This window comes from Cyprinodon variegatus, unplaced genomic scaffold (genome assembly GCF_000732505.1).
Source record: "Cyprinodon variegatus isolate N-32 unplaced genomic scaffold, C_variegatus-1.0 Scaffold36, whole genome shotgun sequence".
Classification (NCBI taxonomy): domain Eukaryota; kingdom Metazoa; phylum Chordata; class Actinopteri; order Cyprinodontiformes; family Cyprinodontidae; genus Cyprinodon; species Cyprinodon variegatus.
Genome location: NW_015150489.1, coordinates 672,912 through 689,249, shown reverse-complemented (window position 1 = coordinate 689,249; position 16,338 = coordinate 672,912). Strand labels below are relative to the sequence as shown.

Below are 16,338 nucleotides of genomic sequence, written 5' to 3'. Positions count from 1 at the left end.
ATATATATATATATATATATATATATATATATATATATATATATATATATATATATATAGGCTGCCCTCTTGTCTGGGTTTCCATTCTCAACCCGGCAAATCAATTTTAGATAAATGGTAGACAGTGAATGGACTGACAGTTAGGTCAAACCATGATATGAAGTAATGTATTAGTTGTTCTGTGGAATGATATTGGTGAATGGGGTTTGTAAGAGATTGCTGTTTTGATCTAAAGGCTAATTTAATTGTCTGTTGTCATCATTAGGGTTGCTTTGAATTCCGTGTGGTATGTGACTGTGAAGGTTTAAATGTTGCAAAGCATTTAAAGCATTTTATTTATTTTTGTTATTTAAGGTATGTTTTTCTAAATAAGATCCATTGGCATTCCAATTAAAAATGGTTTGCTTTTATATGATGATACGGTGTTTGCATTTTTATTCAAATTTTCTCACCATGTACTTTGATTGTATATTTTAGGTGACATATATTTTTTTATGGATAGGGTAATTGTTAAAGGCCAGAGCTAAAGAGTACATTTGTTTGATAAGAATCGATACAATAATGCAATCTTCTTGTTCTTCAGCCTACTGTATGTCACATAGCTTTGAGATTGAATATGTAACCCTTTTTATTCCACTCAAACATGACATCTTGTGATCTATAAACTTTAGCAAATGAAGTTAAGCCTTTGAGTCAGGCTGAAAAGCAAAACTGCCAATTTTATACCAGCCCGTTTTGTTTCCTCATTGTCTTTCATTAGTCTATTCTGCACTGGTCATGGTGGTGGGTAAGATATTCAATGACTTGGACATTATGAAGGATGGAGGACATTTATTTCTTTGATATAAACTAATAAATAAATGGTACAACTCAATAAATCCCTTTTCTTTCTTATTTTTTTTCATTGTAAACTTCTGTCAACATTTAAGACTCGGTATATTTAGGCAGATGTAAAGCAATCATGGTTTTAACTTATTTCTGTGAGTCTCTAATAGATAACTATTCCCCAAGGTCTAATTTCCTCTTCTTCTTCACAGTCAAACCAACAGTAATCCATACCGACATGTTTGTCAACAGCATCGGTCCAGTAAATGCCATCAATATGGTAAGTAAAAAAATGAAATTCTATGCAAATTTGTCACAATAATTTTAGAAGATTATATTATAAATATTTTAGGAGCTTTATTTATCCATTCAAAAAATGCTGCCATGCCCAATGCTGTGCCAGTCCATGCTTTACAACAACAATAACTAAATTTGATTAAGCAGGATAAAAAACAATTGATTTTTTTAAATACTTTACCACATGAAACTATTTTGAATTCACTTAATCTCTCTATCTTCATTTTTTCATATTTATTCTGAAATAATTCTTAAAAACATAAATTGTTTATTTACAAATGGCACATGGTTAATGCCATGTTCTAGCATGTGCTTAATTCTCTTAGTATTTGCTTTCATTAAGAATTTTATAGTTTTGACTAAAAATAGATAAATCTTCTGATTCCGCTTTTCACCATTCAGTGAGTGCAAACAGGATTTGTCATTTTACCTTGAAATCATTATTGTATAATCATAACCCAAACTACCAGAAAATAACTAACAAATGTTGAATGTTGAATCTGTATTAAATATAAGTAATCAATCATATTTTTTAGCGTTTCAGAACTAGAGCATTTTTATTAATTCAGTTCGGCTGTATGATTTTCGTCAGGGAGGTAAATATTGTGGTGATCCATCGTTGGCAAAGGCTGTAAGGTATGAGTATTGCATTTTTCAGGTCAAGTTTCTCAAAATGTAATTTAAAGCTGTTAAGGCAATGTTGCACAACACTTCTGTTCATATTCATTTAATTTACGATCTTCCTAAACTTTTGTTTTTGTAACATAGTACTTAGTCCCCAAAAGGATATAAAAAAAGGTAAATGTATCTTGTGTTACTTTTGCGAGAGCCTTGCTTTTGCAAGATCCTGCAAATGTTGTGTGAGATCATGCAAATTCAGGGATTTGTACAAATGGGTCAACAAAACCACCATATCAATAAAAGATTCACACAAGCCAGAGAATATTATAGAATTTTATTTCTAGCATGGATTAAATAATAAATATATAAAATTAACACTTGGCAGAAGACAGGTTTATAACTGTAGTCACGCCAGCCTCCCCTTTAAAAATGACAGCCAAACCAACCCCCAGAGGATTTTGCTTGTCACCCAAACACAATGAATTACCTCAGTAACACTGGTTTCAGATCTATCTTATGGGCATGTGAGGGACTGAGCCAGCCAAGCATGAGGACACAGTGGTGATTATCAAGAAAAATGGGTTTTATTTGCTTAAAGTAACAATAATCCAAACAAAAAATTACAGGGTCCTTAAAAGAGGTCAAATGAAGAGTCTAACTTAGGGCAAAAAATATCAAGGTTAAACATAACAGAGCCTCAAACTAACTGCAAAAACAAAACTGACCTGACAACAGCAAACAAAGGGGACTTAAATACTGGCTGATCAGACCAGACTGACACACTGAGGAAAAGGTAGGGAGAACATCTACACAAATTTAACAAAAATAACAGTTAGCTTAAGGATTAAACTTAGATTACCAATAACTGAACAAAATTAACAAAATAAGCAAATCACAAAAGCAAAAGAATGAAAAGATTATGCAGCATATTAAAATGTGAACTCCAAGGTCTTCACCCATAGTGGAACTCCAGATGGTACCACCCAATCAGTCAATGAGTGTGCCAGTCAGTGTCCTTTGCATTCTCCCAGTTGAAGGTACTATCTACAACACCAGAAAAGCTGCAAACAATATTAAGCATTTGACAAAATTAAGTATGCAAAAGTTACCCAAATGCACATGCTACAATTGGAACTAATCTTTTCTAATATTGTCAAAATATTTGAACAAACAAACCAATATATTTATCCTACTGTGTGTTTGTTAAAACTTAAAAGGAAAAAGTGGTTGTGTGTGGGATTACTGACCATGTGACCATCACAGAGTTGAAACCAGTGGCATCAGAAACTAAATTTCAATATGAAATACTGCAATTAAATTCTCCATGGAAAATTAAAGCATTGGTTTTAAAGTTAATTGGTCTCTCACACAACAAAAGTAGCAACACTTTCCAACTGCATTGCAGGTCCCTGATCGTTGGAATCACCCCTTTTGGTGGAAATGAGAGGGGCTTGGTGATAGTAAAAATGGCTTAGGTATCAACTTTCTATTAATTACGTAAATCAAAGAGGAGGCCGAATATCTTGTTTTGTGGCAAAAACATCCTCCTGGGTTTGTCTTGTTTGAACAGAGCCCAAAAAAACAAAACAAAAAAGATTTTTCGGTAGATTTTAACTAAGACCCAGCAAACATGTTTCAACATGAAACCCCAATTTTCAGGGATTTACACCTTTATATCAATAAATCTGCAACACAATGAAACCATTTTATTTAAAAAACCTAATTAATTGTATTGTGATATTTCTTTAGTTTTATATTTGTCTTTAATCAGCATAGAAAAGCTACAAATGTGAAGTCAGCAAAACACAGACTAAATTGTTATGCAGATCTAAATTTATATGCAGAAGACTACAACATAAAGCATGATGATGTCTCCATAAGTGCAGTTAGATGCAGTGATGTGTTCAGTTTGAACCAAGTGTTTGGACTTACATTAGGTTGTCACAATACAATTGTACTGACTGCACAAGAAAATTTGCATAAAGGGGGCACTTTGTTTACATGAAAGGTTGAATGATGGCTTTACATTTGGTTGTAATGCTTGGTACTTGGAGAGAACATGCCTAAAATTAAATGACAAGAGTGGTAATGCTTGCGAGGAAATAAAAATGGATAGTGTGGGGGTATGCATCTGTAGCAGTTATCCATGCAATTGCGATTTATTTCCTTATTTTGCTTTACAGAAGGAATTTCTAAGATATGGCAAGCCCACCCCGTGTGAATAATAGAGGGGGGCAGGGGAAGGAATTGGCTGAGCGGTTGAAAAGAAAGAGGTTTATGTTTGAAGAAGATCAAGAATTAGGAACTTCAGTTCTATACCTGCTGAAGCTTGAAGTGGCTTAGTTGCTCTTGAATACATCCAGCAATTTGAGCATAAAAAAGAAAATTACTCTTTAGAAATCCCTGCACGTTTCACTAAGCCATCTTAATGATTCTTTATACTCTATCATTGATCTGTTATTATTCCGACTTTCGGTCATTATTATTTTTAACAATAATGATAACAATAACAATATTTATGTCCCTTGGGTGAAAAGAATTTTGTCTGGAAAGATTATTTTTACATTTTTCTATTTGGAAACCTTTTTGCATAGATTTTTACTTGAATTTTGACATATCTGTCTGCTATACCCCTATGTTCTCTTCCACACAAATACCAATTTTTCACCTCTTCCTCTACTGAACCTATCTTTAAACGTAAAGCTCAGTTTGTCTCTTTTTCTCTTTTAAAGAGACAGCATAATTAATACCTTTTTCTTATATACCACACCTGCTGTCACACCATCTGATGATCTGACCACGATCCAACATTTTTTACTAAAACATTTGAAACAAAGCAACAGGATAAAATGCTGCCAGAGGGCCAGGTTGAGGGATTTTGTGGTAATCCCTTTGTAAAAGAATTTAAAATTGCACCTGCTCTGTTAAGAATTTCTAAAGGCAACAGTGTTTTCCTTTTTTAAATAACATTTCTAACAAAAGTGCTCTATGGCCTTGATGCCCAGCAACTTGTAAGCTTCAGTGAGTTTTTTTTAGCCTATGTTCCAACAGCAACCACATATTTTGGCCCATATGCAACTATCTTACTTTTTAGTAGAGTCAGAGCAGCACACTTAATTTTTACACCTAGAAGCCCATTTATTATAAATAGATTTGTGTCACTTATATGTGATATGTAGTCATTTTATTTAACTTGAACATTTTTTACTTATCTTCCACTACACATCCATTGTCACCCTGTGACAAACAAATGAAAACCGAAAACTTTAAAAGTGCAGAATACAGGGGAAGACAATAGGTTAAAGGTTTCAACTAATGGCCATAGGTAAGGTTGAAAAATTAACAGGGCGATATATTTGAAATATAATCAGAACAAAATAACGCTAATTCCTCATTCACACGTTATTTCATTAGTGTGTCCTCTGTTCCATCTCAAATAAAATGCTTTCTAGTCTATGTGATAATTAAGCACTATCAAGGGAAACTCACCCCAAAATTTGTTTTTTTATTTTAATTTTTTTAATGCGTCTGCAAAAGGGCAGCTCTGAAGCATAGCGAAGCAAAGCTCAGTGAGACAAAGGTGGCACATTTAGTATGCTGAATGGTGCAATTTTGATGACTTAGGGAAAATGTGATTGCTGCCACACCTACAAACTAAGTGAGGCAATGTTTGCAGAACTTAAAAAAATGGGAAATGTTTTGTTACATTTGTGTCACGAAATCTAATCAGGAAAAACATGAGGTTGTAAGCTACAATTTCGGATTCAGTGAAGACAAGCTTTTTAAAATCAAATTGGATGTAGTGAAAATGTTGACAGGATGACGTGCGGATTGCTCTCCAAAGGCCTGTATGTGGTTTTTAAAAAGGCCATTTTAATTTGGCCCTAGGAGGACTGTTTTGTCATCCTACCTCAAGCGCAGATAATTGCCTCCTTCTTTCCCCTGTTCTGTCTGCCTGCAATTAGTCTCTAAAGGCTAGCCCTGGCGAGCCATAGTCTCATTCCCGCCTTCAGTAGCACTGGCGCCCCGGTGGACTTATTCAGTCTACAGCTGTGCTCTTTTAGCCTTCTCAATTTAGCCTCTATAGCTAGCCCCGTACAGCCACAACCTCTCCTAGCTTGGCTCCGTTTTTCCGGCACCACCAATCTCGTACAGTGGTTCCATAGCTTCAGAGGGAGGCACAACTGATTGCCTTGTCCCCGTTTTGGCTCTCTCTCTGCTGGTGTTCTTGCACTGATTTCATGCTGCTCTTGTCTGGGCTCTAGAATGCCGCCTCACCTTCCCTCTGTTGTCCTAGTGATTTGTCTCCCAATGTGGGACAGCAGGGTTCCACACTGGCTAAAGGCAGAAATACCTTGAAAGTGACTGTCAGCCAGACATAGCTTTTAGATGAGGTGAATATATTCTCCATACTGATTCTTTCTCCGGAGAATATGGTGAACACAGGGACGCTGATAGCTTTCTTTGGCTTTCAAAATTAAAAAAGGAACTGCCTGTCACTATGTAAATGCCTTTTAGCTGTGTTGAGATGAAACCAACAAACAGTAGACTCAATGACGTGCGAGCCTTTTACTGGCCATGCAAATTGCTTTTTGCTAGTTAGATGAAACCAATATAGGATAAAACTGTCAAAATTCAGCAGGTTTCGAGTTTGGTGTCAAAGAAACTTGAACATACTTTTGAAAAATAACGAGGTCTGTCTCCATATTGAGTTGAAATGAGTTGAGATGCAAACTGTAGTTTACACTAATGCCTCAGCAAATTCTCAGACATCCGGGTCTTGGCAGGACAACCTTGAATTTGAGGCGCCATAACATTTGCTCACTTTTACTAAAAACATAATCGATATACAACTGACTTTGAATGTGAATGAAGATGTGCCTAAAATATCACCACTCAGACCACAGATACCTCTAGTGCAAGCCTGCAGAATTGACAAAGGCTCCAAGATAGGTGTCAGAAAACTTTTAAAAGAGAACTGAGTGAAAGTCTGGTTGCCCCTGTTTATGTAAGTGTTGTAGATACTCTGGTCTATATATATCATTTTATCTTAAATGCTAACTTCAACTTGCCACATAGAAACTGTTCCCACTATCACTGTCAAATACTGTTATATCATCTTTTAATTATAGTCAAGACAACACATCCCCAACTCCACCCCCCCCAAACATTGCACATTCCCTAGGTACCTCAGACACCTCCTCCATATGATGCATTTTTCAAATATGGAGCTTAAGCAAAAACTCATCAGGAAGACTCCTATCAACTTCACCTGAACCACGTGCGATGTCCCTTGTTCAGCTCAAGCTAATCAATTCGAGGCCGCACCTTCTCCAAAGCCAATCATCTTTCAAGATTCCCTCTATCTTCCCACCTAGCTTCACTCTCCCGCACTCAAGCAAAATTTCACCCACCTCCATCCCATCTCATCCATGCCTCTCAGACTATTCTTAGTCCACTCACCCTCTGGGTTATTCCACCACCAGGGTCTGGGCCCCAGGGAGAAGACTACTCTAATCCTTTTTCTAGGTTATTCATTCAAGCGAATTTTGATTCACGGCATCAAAGTCTTCTGCCAGGACCTGAGTGCCAAATAACTTGTTTCACTTATGCCATTCTCAGCTTCCATCTCCTTAAACCCCAGTGAGCCTTGGCAAATGGCCGATCACAATGAGCTTGGTTCTGCTGCAGGTTTATTCCTGTTAAAAGGGAATTTTCTTCTCTGTTGCCGCTATATGCATGCTTGGTGTAAGGGTTTGCAAAGAGTCAATGAGTCCTCGTGATCAGCTATCCTTAGGTAGAAACATTTTGTAGAATCTGTATTGAATTATACTTTTCTAATTGTAGCTTTTTTTCTGTGTGTGCAGCCGTTTGGTTGCATTCCAGTTTATTGCGTTTGTAGTTTGTGTGCCTAGATTTTTCACATTTAAAAGCACACCCACGTGTAAATTGTCTTTGATAAATGTGTTCAAAAAGTAGGCATTAATACTATGATAGAATATATGTAGAGAGTCTGTGTTCATGTACAATTATTTGCACTGTCTAAAATAAAAGTAGTCGAATGATATTATTGTAAAAAAAAAAAAAAAAAAAAAAAGTATGGAGTCCTGCCACAATGAATTTAGTGGAAATTAAACCAAAAATAATTGTAGCATGTTTATAAAGAAAAAAATATATTGCAGCCACCGGGGAACAACAGTCACAGAGCCTTTAAAAGGACTCAGGGAAGGCACCTCACTAAATTGCGTTAAAAAGTGATTTTTTTTTTCTTTTTCCCTCAATATTCTGCATAAAGTACAGTTATGTTTTTTTCAGATTAGTACCTTGTTTTGTGCCATATTAGGTCAAATGGGTGGTGTAATGAGTTAAAGGAGGTAATTCCAGTTATTTAAGGAATATATTTTTTCTCTAAGTTTCACTTTGGCTGCAACACGAGCAAAACAAGGCAAAAATATTAAAAATATGTTTGACATGCATGATATGTATTTAGACAAAGCTGTTATTTCTACATATTAACACACAAATCATCAAACACTTTTCCATTCTTGATCCTTAAACATGTTATGGTGTTATGTTTTGAATAAGTCTTCACGTTGTATGAACTAGCATAGCTGCATTTTGTCTAAATACATACTAAATTATCATGTATTTTTTTTATTGTTAGGATTATTTATGTATTCTAAAGGCACCAACTTTTCTCAAAGGGTGTTAGATTTTTTTTTCTTTTTTTTCTAAGGGTTTCCTTTAAGGTTGCTTTTTTTGTCCATCATTTTTTTAGTTTATTTATTTAATTTAATTATTTACAATACGATTCATATATTGCATCTTTGAATATTGACGCAGTATATTACAGCATATATCATATATACTTTTATTAATCATTTTGTGCTGTGGAATATTAGAAATTGGTTGATGAAACAATATTACTCAAACAGAGAACAAAAGTGAACTACTGCTTATATGAAAACAGCTGAATATTAACCAATTTGTTGCATTAAGAAGAGGGTATCTATCAGCTTTCTTAAATGGGAAATTTTACATGCTGACCGACATAAACCGATATTCATTACTGCACTGATATCTGACCCACTTCAGATATCGGAACGGGGCATCCCTAGTTTTTTAATTATTGTCTTGTACTCCAGTAGTAGCCATTTAAAATTTCTGCCGAATGGCAACAGTTTCACTGGGAAGGGCCATTTTTAATGGCTGCTACTATATATTTGCATTATGACCCAGATTTCTCAACAAAATCTTACTATTATTAAGATTCTTGATTTTCAGTGTAACTAGCCGTAGGTGAAAAACAAACAATCCAATTTAAACATCTCACGACTTAAATTATGCATTTCTAACAAGAGATAGAGATTATAAATTAAGATCAGTTAATAAATACTGCTGAATGTACCATGTTGCAATTTACTTGATGAATCGAGCATTAACTTGTCAATGTATTTTATGTTTATGTCAGGAATACACCATCGACATATTTTTTGCACAGACCTGGTACGACAGGAGGTTAAAGTTCAACAGTACAATGAAGGTTCTTCGTCTCAACAGCAACATGGTTGGAAAGATCTGGATCCCAGACACTTTTTTTCGCAACTCAAAGAAAGCTGATGCCCACTGGATTACAACACCTAATCGCATGCTTAGGATCTGGAATGACGGAAGAATACTCTACACGCTTAGGTAAGTCAACACTGATTGATGTCAGAAATCAGAAATATCAGTATCAGGATCTCTTAAGACCCAATTTGTGTATCAAAAATTGAGTTTAAACTTACAAATACACATATAAAGACACACATGATGAATAATCAAGTTTATAAAATCTGTTTAGTCAAAGTATGTTACATATCTAGGATTCATTCATTGCAGGAATAATTGTTTTTCACACATATGGGAATCATGAAGAGTGTCCAAAATGTTCATGTCATTAAAAAGTTCTGGTTACTGTTATAGTACGTAGTTATAAAAATATGTTGCACAAAAAATACTCTCAGGACCATATTACTGTTTTTCCCAGGGGTCAGGACAGAGCTTGGGAAGAAGGCTTTTAGTTTTGCTACTCCCTGTAGCTGGAATGACCTACAGAAAAACCTGAATCTTTGTGAGCTGTGTTCATTCGGTGCTTTGAAATGGCTCCTAAATGACTTTGAGGCAGATGCATCTTTTTGCAAATGTTTTTCCTGGTGTATGATATGTTGAATAATGGAGGTAGATAGCATTTACATTTTGATTTATGTATTTTTCTTTCTTCTAACTGGGTATTTCCAGAATTTAAGGATCATGAAAAAACATACTATCAAAAATATTTAGAAAAATCTGTATAATTCATTATAGGAAGTTATGTCTAATATTCCATTTTGTATCACTTTAAGCGACATAAATCTCAGACTCCCTTTTATTTTCTAACTTAAACATGTGCCCAAATGCATAATTGACTAAACTTATATATTCTATCAGAAGGACAATAGCCTAAAGTCTTATTACCTAAGAATGTTATTTTAGATTATTTTAATGTGTTGATAATGTAACAGGATTGAAACTATAGTGGCAAGGTTAAAAAAGTAACAGGGTTTAAGAGAAAGATTATATTCGATTGTAGATCATTAAATAACTACAAGGAAATACTCAGTCACAGTATTGTCTAAGGTATTTATTATATATTATTTTAAAAAGGATAAACAGAATGGCTTGTACAAACACTGAACATGTCAAGAAGAGCACTAGTCAAATAGTAGAGTATACTAATTTAGAAACCTTCAGATGTTAGCTAAAAACTTCCATAGCATGAATAGCCATATCAACACCGTAACAAAGGACTGGATGATATGGCCAAAACTTAATGGACGATACATTTATTAGAATTGGTCAGTAAAAACAATATCAAACTGCCAAGAAAGTCCACAACAGATGCCTGTACAAAATCATTGCATTATGATGCCAAGTCTGCAAACTCCTACAATATAATTGTTTTGAAATTATTATTTTTTTATAAGCTACAAGCTCAAAATGATGAAATGCATATTTAACCAGATGATTATTTCTCCTGCCTATCGATGAATTCTTGCCTCTTACCGTTTCTTTATTGCATCCTTTACTTTTAGTGAGTGACTGTGGTATATTTAAGAAGACCAACATGCCTAACCCTGAAAGACTCATATGTACCTCTGAAAATACAGACGAAAGGTCCACAAATGATTAAGAAAAATCAAATTTTTGATAAAGCCTTATTGACACTGTAGGCAGCACTTTAAAATAGACTTATTCTTTTTTTTTTCATCCTGTTATTATTTCTCCCCCTCACTTTCAATTATACCCCCTTGCTGTAGCATTGGCCTATTGTTATCTGTTTTATTTTATTTTGGTTTATTTTGCACTTATCAACTGTAGTAAAAAAGAAAGCAGAACCCAGTCCTAATTTGTATACTAGAGCACAGTAAGCATTCACCAAACTAGTAATGATTGAACCAAAGCTTTATCTCAGCTCAAAAAGAAAAGAAAATTATCAAACATGATTTAATCTCCTTGAGTCAATCATGGCATTTGCCGTAGTAAACTAATGCAAAATATAGTGGCAATTTAAAATTGTTTATAGTCTATAAATATCTGTGATAAACTTGAAATAAAAAATAAAAAACTCTTCCTCAAAATTGAATTTAAATGTATATTACCATGTACCTTGAAGAAAGAAAATCCAAATACAAAGCACAACAAACAAAAGCTTTCATTGGAAGGATGTTTATATTGCCTAATAATTATAAAAGAATTTCAGGTTACAGTTAAAATTGTATTTAAAAAATTCTTGGGGTTCTTACATACATTTAATTTTATCAAGTTTTCTTGGGATTCTTGCAGACATTTTAATTGCACATAAGACATTATTATGTTTTGGAGAAAAAAGATATGCACTTTATAATGCATCGAAAAAGTGAAAACATCTCATTTTAAACTGCCATTTTTACAGTCCAACATAACTACAGCAGACATTTGCACTTACTCCAAACTGCGTTATCTGTAATAATAGGAGACAGAGCAAAGTCTTTCTGATTCAATCAAGCCGTGATTGATGTTCTCATGAGCAGAACGCTAGATTTTCACTTCATTAATTTGTTGGGTAACTCATGACTTCAGCAATGGAGAATTACGATGGCGCTATGATTCCAAGCATGGCTATAAATGACAATAGATAATGCATGGGTGGGTAAAACAATTTAAGGTCATTCCATCATTAAGCAGATGTTTAATCACTTTGCTGTTCTTTAGGGGTAAAGGAAAAGAGAATTTATTTAAGTTGACATCAAGAAAAAATTTTGAAGTTTTTGTTCTTTTTTAATGGAAAGAGCATGGTTATGTTGTTAGATAAATTACCTGAGTATTCATATAGTACTTAAAACAGAAACTTGTTTTTTTTTATTTTTGGTGATTAAATGCAATGTTTTTGTTTCTGCAGGTTAACCATTGATGCTGAGTGTCAGCTTAAACTAAACAACTTTCCAATGGATAAGCATTCCTGTCCTCTTGAGTTTTCAAGTTGTAAGTTTATTGATATTCTCATATACAGATCCAGATTTTTTTTTCCTTTTTTTTATCATATGCATATTGATCAACTATTGCGAAATAGGTCAGCACAATATATGGCAGGGATTTCTAATCTCTATAGTCTAATGTCCTAATTTGAATCATTTCTCAATATGGTAAGAAATTAATTAGCTGAACTCTAGAAGCAAAAAGAGTTTTTAGCAAACCTTTGGAAGACTAATCTGCACTTTTGTATAGCCCTTGGAATATTTTTTTATATATATATATTACTTCAGACTTTTTTATTTAAAGTAACAAAAGCTAAAAATACCCAACAAGAGCTCATACTACCTGCCATTCCAATGTAGGCAGTGTGGGGAGGGGATAGGTAAGTTATGCTAATGAGACTGCCAAAGCTCTGCAGTTAGATACTTTAAGATGCTCTCCTAGAAGAAGTTCTCTCCAAGAGATGTCAAGCAGAGAGGTTAGCAAGGCCAAAAGTAGAGCACATGCATTCATTTCAATTTAATGAGAGCTATGGATATTATCAAAGTTGCTTGACATACCCCACTCAAGTCAGGTCTCAGAAGCTGTAGGCAGAAACACATGGGATTATTTATCATGGGGCAAATTACTATGTCATGTGTCCAAAAGCGACAATGTTTAGTGAGTTCATCGTCTTTTGCAGTTTATGACTCTAGTTAAATGTTAGCTGAGTATTTGATAACACGTTTTCTTTCGGTTAAAAAAATACTTTTTAGTTTTTATACCTGCAATACCCAGAATGGAAGATAAACTGCTGACATTGATTTTTTTTATCTGTCTTGTTTCAACTTCCCAGAAGGAGACTCAATCTATTATATGTCTCAGATGTACTAGAAGCAAAACAGCAGGAGGCTATCTTGGATGGAAATGATGTGTTACTTTAAAGACCAGCATTATTGGATGTCTGAGAGCACTTAGGTTTGCACTAAAGGAAGTTCCTCTGCATAATTCTCATCTCTAGACTTTGACTGTGCACAGTTGTAATAATAGTGTGCTTGGGAACATTCAGCAAAGCAATAGCTTTTTATTGTAGGCTTGTTTTACCAAACTCCACAGAAATTCAATACTCACAAACATGACTATATTATGATAATCCAATTGCTCAGCCAAGTGAATCTGTTTTAGACAAGTGAGATAACTGTTTTCATTAAAGGAACTACAGAGTGTGCAAGGGTAGAATGAAATTACCGAAAGCCCACCCAGCCATAGTCTTAAATCAATGATGTATTATTGTACCTCTAGGTCAGTTAAGTAGTTTGTGGAAAATAAAATGTTTTCCTAAAAATGGAGCAAATATCTTCTCAACATAAAGGACATGACTCAGTTATACCAGGATTTCTGTATCCTGATTTTAGTGTTTGCAATCTTAATGGTTTTATTGTTCATTCAACAGTAAACATTAGCTTTTTATAGTCGCTCTTTCATAGGTTTATAAAGAGTATGACTAAGCAAATGTTCTCTTCTTTTCAGATGGCTACCCTAAGGAGGAGATTACATACAGGTGGAAAAGGAGCTCAGTTGAGGTTGGGGACATTCGCTCATGGAGGCTTTACCAGTTTTCCTTTGTTGGATTGCGAAACACCACTGAAACTGTCAAGACAGTGTCAGGTAAGATATAAAACAGCCCTTACAGAAGAGCATCTGCATATTGCATTTGCAGCTACTGTAGCAATGTTACTGTTACCTGCAAAAGAAATTGTCAATATGGGACGTTAGAATTTATGTTGCTCTTCTTTGGGTTGATTTGTAAAAAAAAAAATGCAATAAATGCTTTGAACAAGATTTGCAAAAGTTTGAAGGGCATGCATAACTTTGCAAGGCACTGCGTTATAATTCAGGAAGCAGCAACAAATGGAGGTCTGCTGCTTTACAAAACTTCAAAATTTGGAAATCGGAAGGTGCCTTATCTTTTAAAACTCCTTTCTTCGCTATGCAGAAATCATGAGAGGGAAGTAGACTGGCTTCCCTAGAGAGTGTTGGCATGTTAGATAATAAAAAACTAGGCTGGCTTGCATATTGAAGGTATAGTAGGTATGAAAAACAAATGTTTTCCCTGTTTGCTCCTGACAGTGAAATAAGTGATAAAATCTGTGGAAAAAAAGATTCCTTTTTCCTCCCAGTGGCCCTACTGCCTTTTGCAAGCAAACATCGCTCAAGGTCAGAAACAACCAATCAGAGCCAGAGGCAATGTCTTAACATTGTCAGTCAGCTAATGCATATGCTGTGAACACCCCTCCCCAACAAAGCGCCACACACCGTTGTTCAAGCTCAAGAATGCAAACTTGCTGCAGCTGTGTGAAATATAAAGCAGAGGCTCCCAAACATTTCAGTCTGTGACCCCAAAAATAATAATGCGACACATTGGCGACCCCCTTAAAATATACATAAATCCCTAACTTTATATTCATTTACAAACCTAAAATGAAATACACACAGAAACACACAAATGTAGACGAATAAATGTATGGATGGACAGACAGAGAGAGACGGATATTAATTAGCAATGTGTATTATCCTCATAGAGTGCAATTGTTGTGCAGAACAGTTTGTATAGAAATACAGTCAGCCTGACATAACACCATGCCATATATAAAAAGCTAATTTGGGCTTATGGAATAAACTCCCTTGTAATTATAAATAAAACCCAGAACTGACTAAAAGGCATTATTTTTATTGTGTTTATAGACAGACAGCAACTTGGCTTAACCCTTTGGTGCTTTATTTAGTGTTACTGATTTCTGTTTCATTATTTCTAAAAAAAAAAAAAAAAAACACACTTTAGTATAAATGGTACAGCAGCAACAACAAAAAGAAATATATTACACTGTTTTAGTACTTTTAACTAATGTTTGTCTAATACAAAATTAGGTAATTTGTCAAGCTAAAGTAAATGTCATTGCAGTTTTACTTTAAGGCAAAAAAACGTACAGGAACAGCACTGTGTATATGTAATGCCAGACACACATCCCAAGTGTTTGGAATTCAAAATTGCCTGCACTTTTTCGGTTTCTCAGTTTTCTAATATATTATGCGGCATCTTAAAAGGGAATCTACGAGGGGATAAGCATGTGTTGAGAAATCACGGGGTCCTCAGTTTCTCTCCTTTTGATCTGGTTTGTTATTTCCACAAACCACCATCTGCTCCCTTGTCAGAGCAAAGAACCTTGACTGTGGCTGAGAGACCTCTCGCCTCATTTTCCAGGCAGTTTGGGAACTGACCTGCTTCAAGATTTGTGAACACAACATCTGTCTCAACAGCAGTCAGTCGGGGCATTATAATTACTTAGCCATCCCAAATAAACACCAGGCAATGAACTGTGCACCATGATATGGTTAGTTAACATGTTACAAGCACAACATGGATTTTCTAATGATTATTATTACTGGCAATATTATTACATTTTTCTTTTGCTGTAAACACATTTTAAACAGTTACACGCCATTTTTACTCTTTCAGTATTTTAAGAACCAATTACCTCACAAGATTACATTAAAATTTGGCATTATTTAAAATATCTATTAAAACAAGAAAATTCATTCTGAAGAAGCAGCAGTATATAAGCAAGAAGCTATCGAAATAGATATGGTGGAAAATATAATATCTTTGAGTTTGAGTCCTGTCACCTATCCTTGTAATTTTGTCTAAATTCTTTGATTACATCATTTTTATATAAGCATCATCTGGCTTTGGGCTGAATTTCCTAAATAGAAATGAGCTACAATAATGGCGGGATTCATATTTATGAGATTGATGAACAAGCGCTCTGCACATGCTTCTTGGAGCTCCTGTTGATTTCACACAGTGGCGAAAAGGACTTAATGTAAATTAGGAGGGCAGAGAGGTTCGCAGCGCAGCACGTCGTCGCACACAGCTGGAAAAGTGCAAATTGGGGAAAAAAAAAAAACAACTGCTAAAAAGACAGTTTCTTGTACCAGGCCATCACACAGCAATACATAAAGTTCAAATATAATAATATCTTACTCTTACGTAAAAATAAAAAAAAGCAAGTAAAAATGTTTCTA

General features: G+C 34.7%; 1 protein-coding gene across 4 annotated transcripts in view; it reads left to right on the top strand.

Annotated features, from left to right (window-relative positions):
- Nucleotides 1-16,338, top strand: part of gabrg2 (gamma-aminobutyric acid (GABA) A receptor, gamma 2) — a 65,330-nt gene that overhangs the window by 18,325 nt on the left and 30,667 nt on the right. For all 4 annotated transcript variants that reach the window (XM_015405097.1, XM_015405119.1, XM_015405111.1 and 1 more), the window contains exons 3-6: nt 1,038-1,105; nt 9,215-9,435; nt 12,203-12,285; nt 13,786-13,923. In XM_015405097.1, the coding sequence (XP_015260583.1) occupies nt 1,038-1,105; nt 9,215-9,435; nt 12,203-12,285; nt 13,786-13,923 (510 nt within the window). The remainder of the gene's footprint in view (nt 1-1,037; nt 1,106-9,214; nt 9,436-12,202; nt 12,286-13,785; nt 13,924-16,338) is intronic.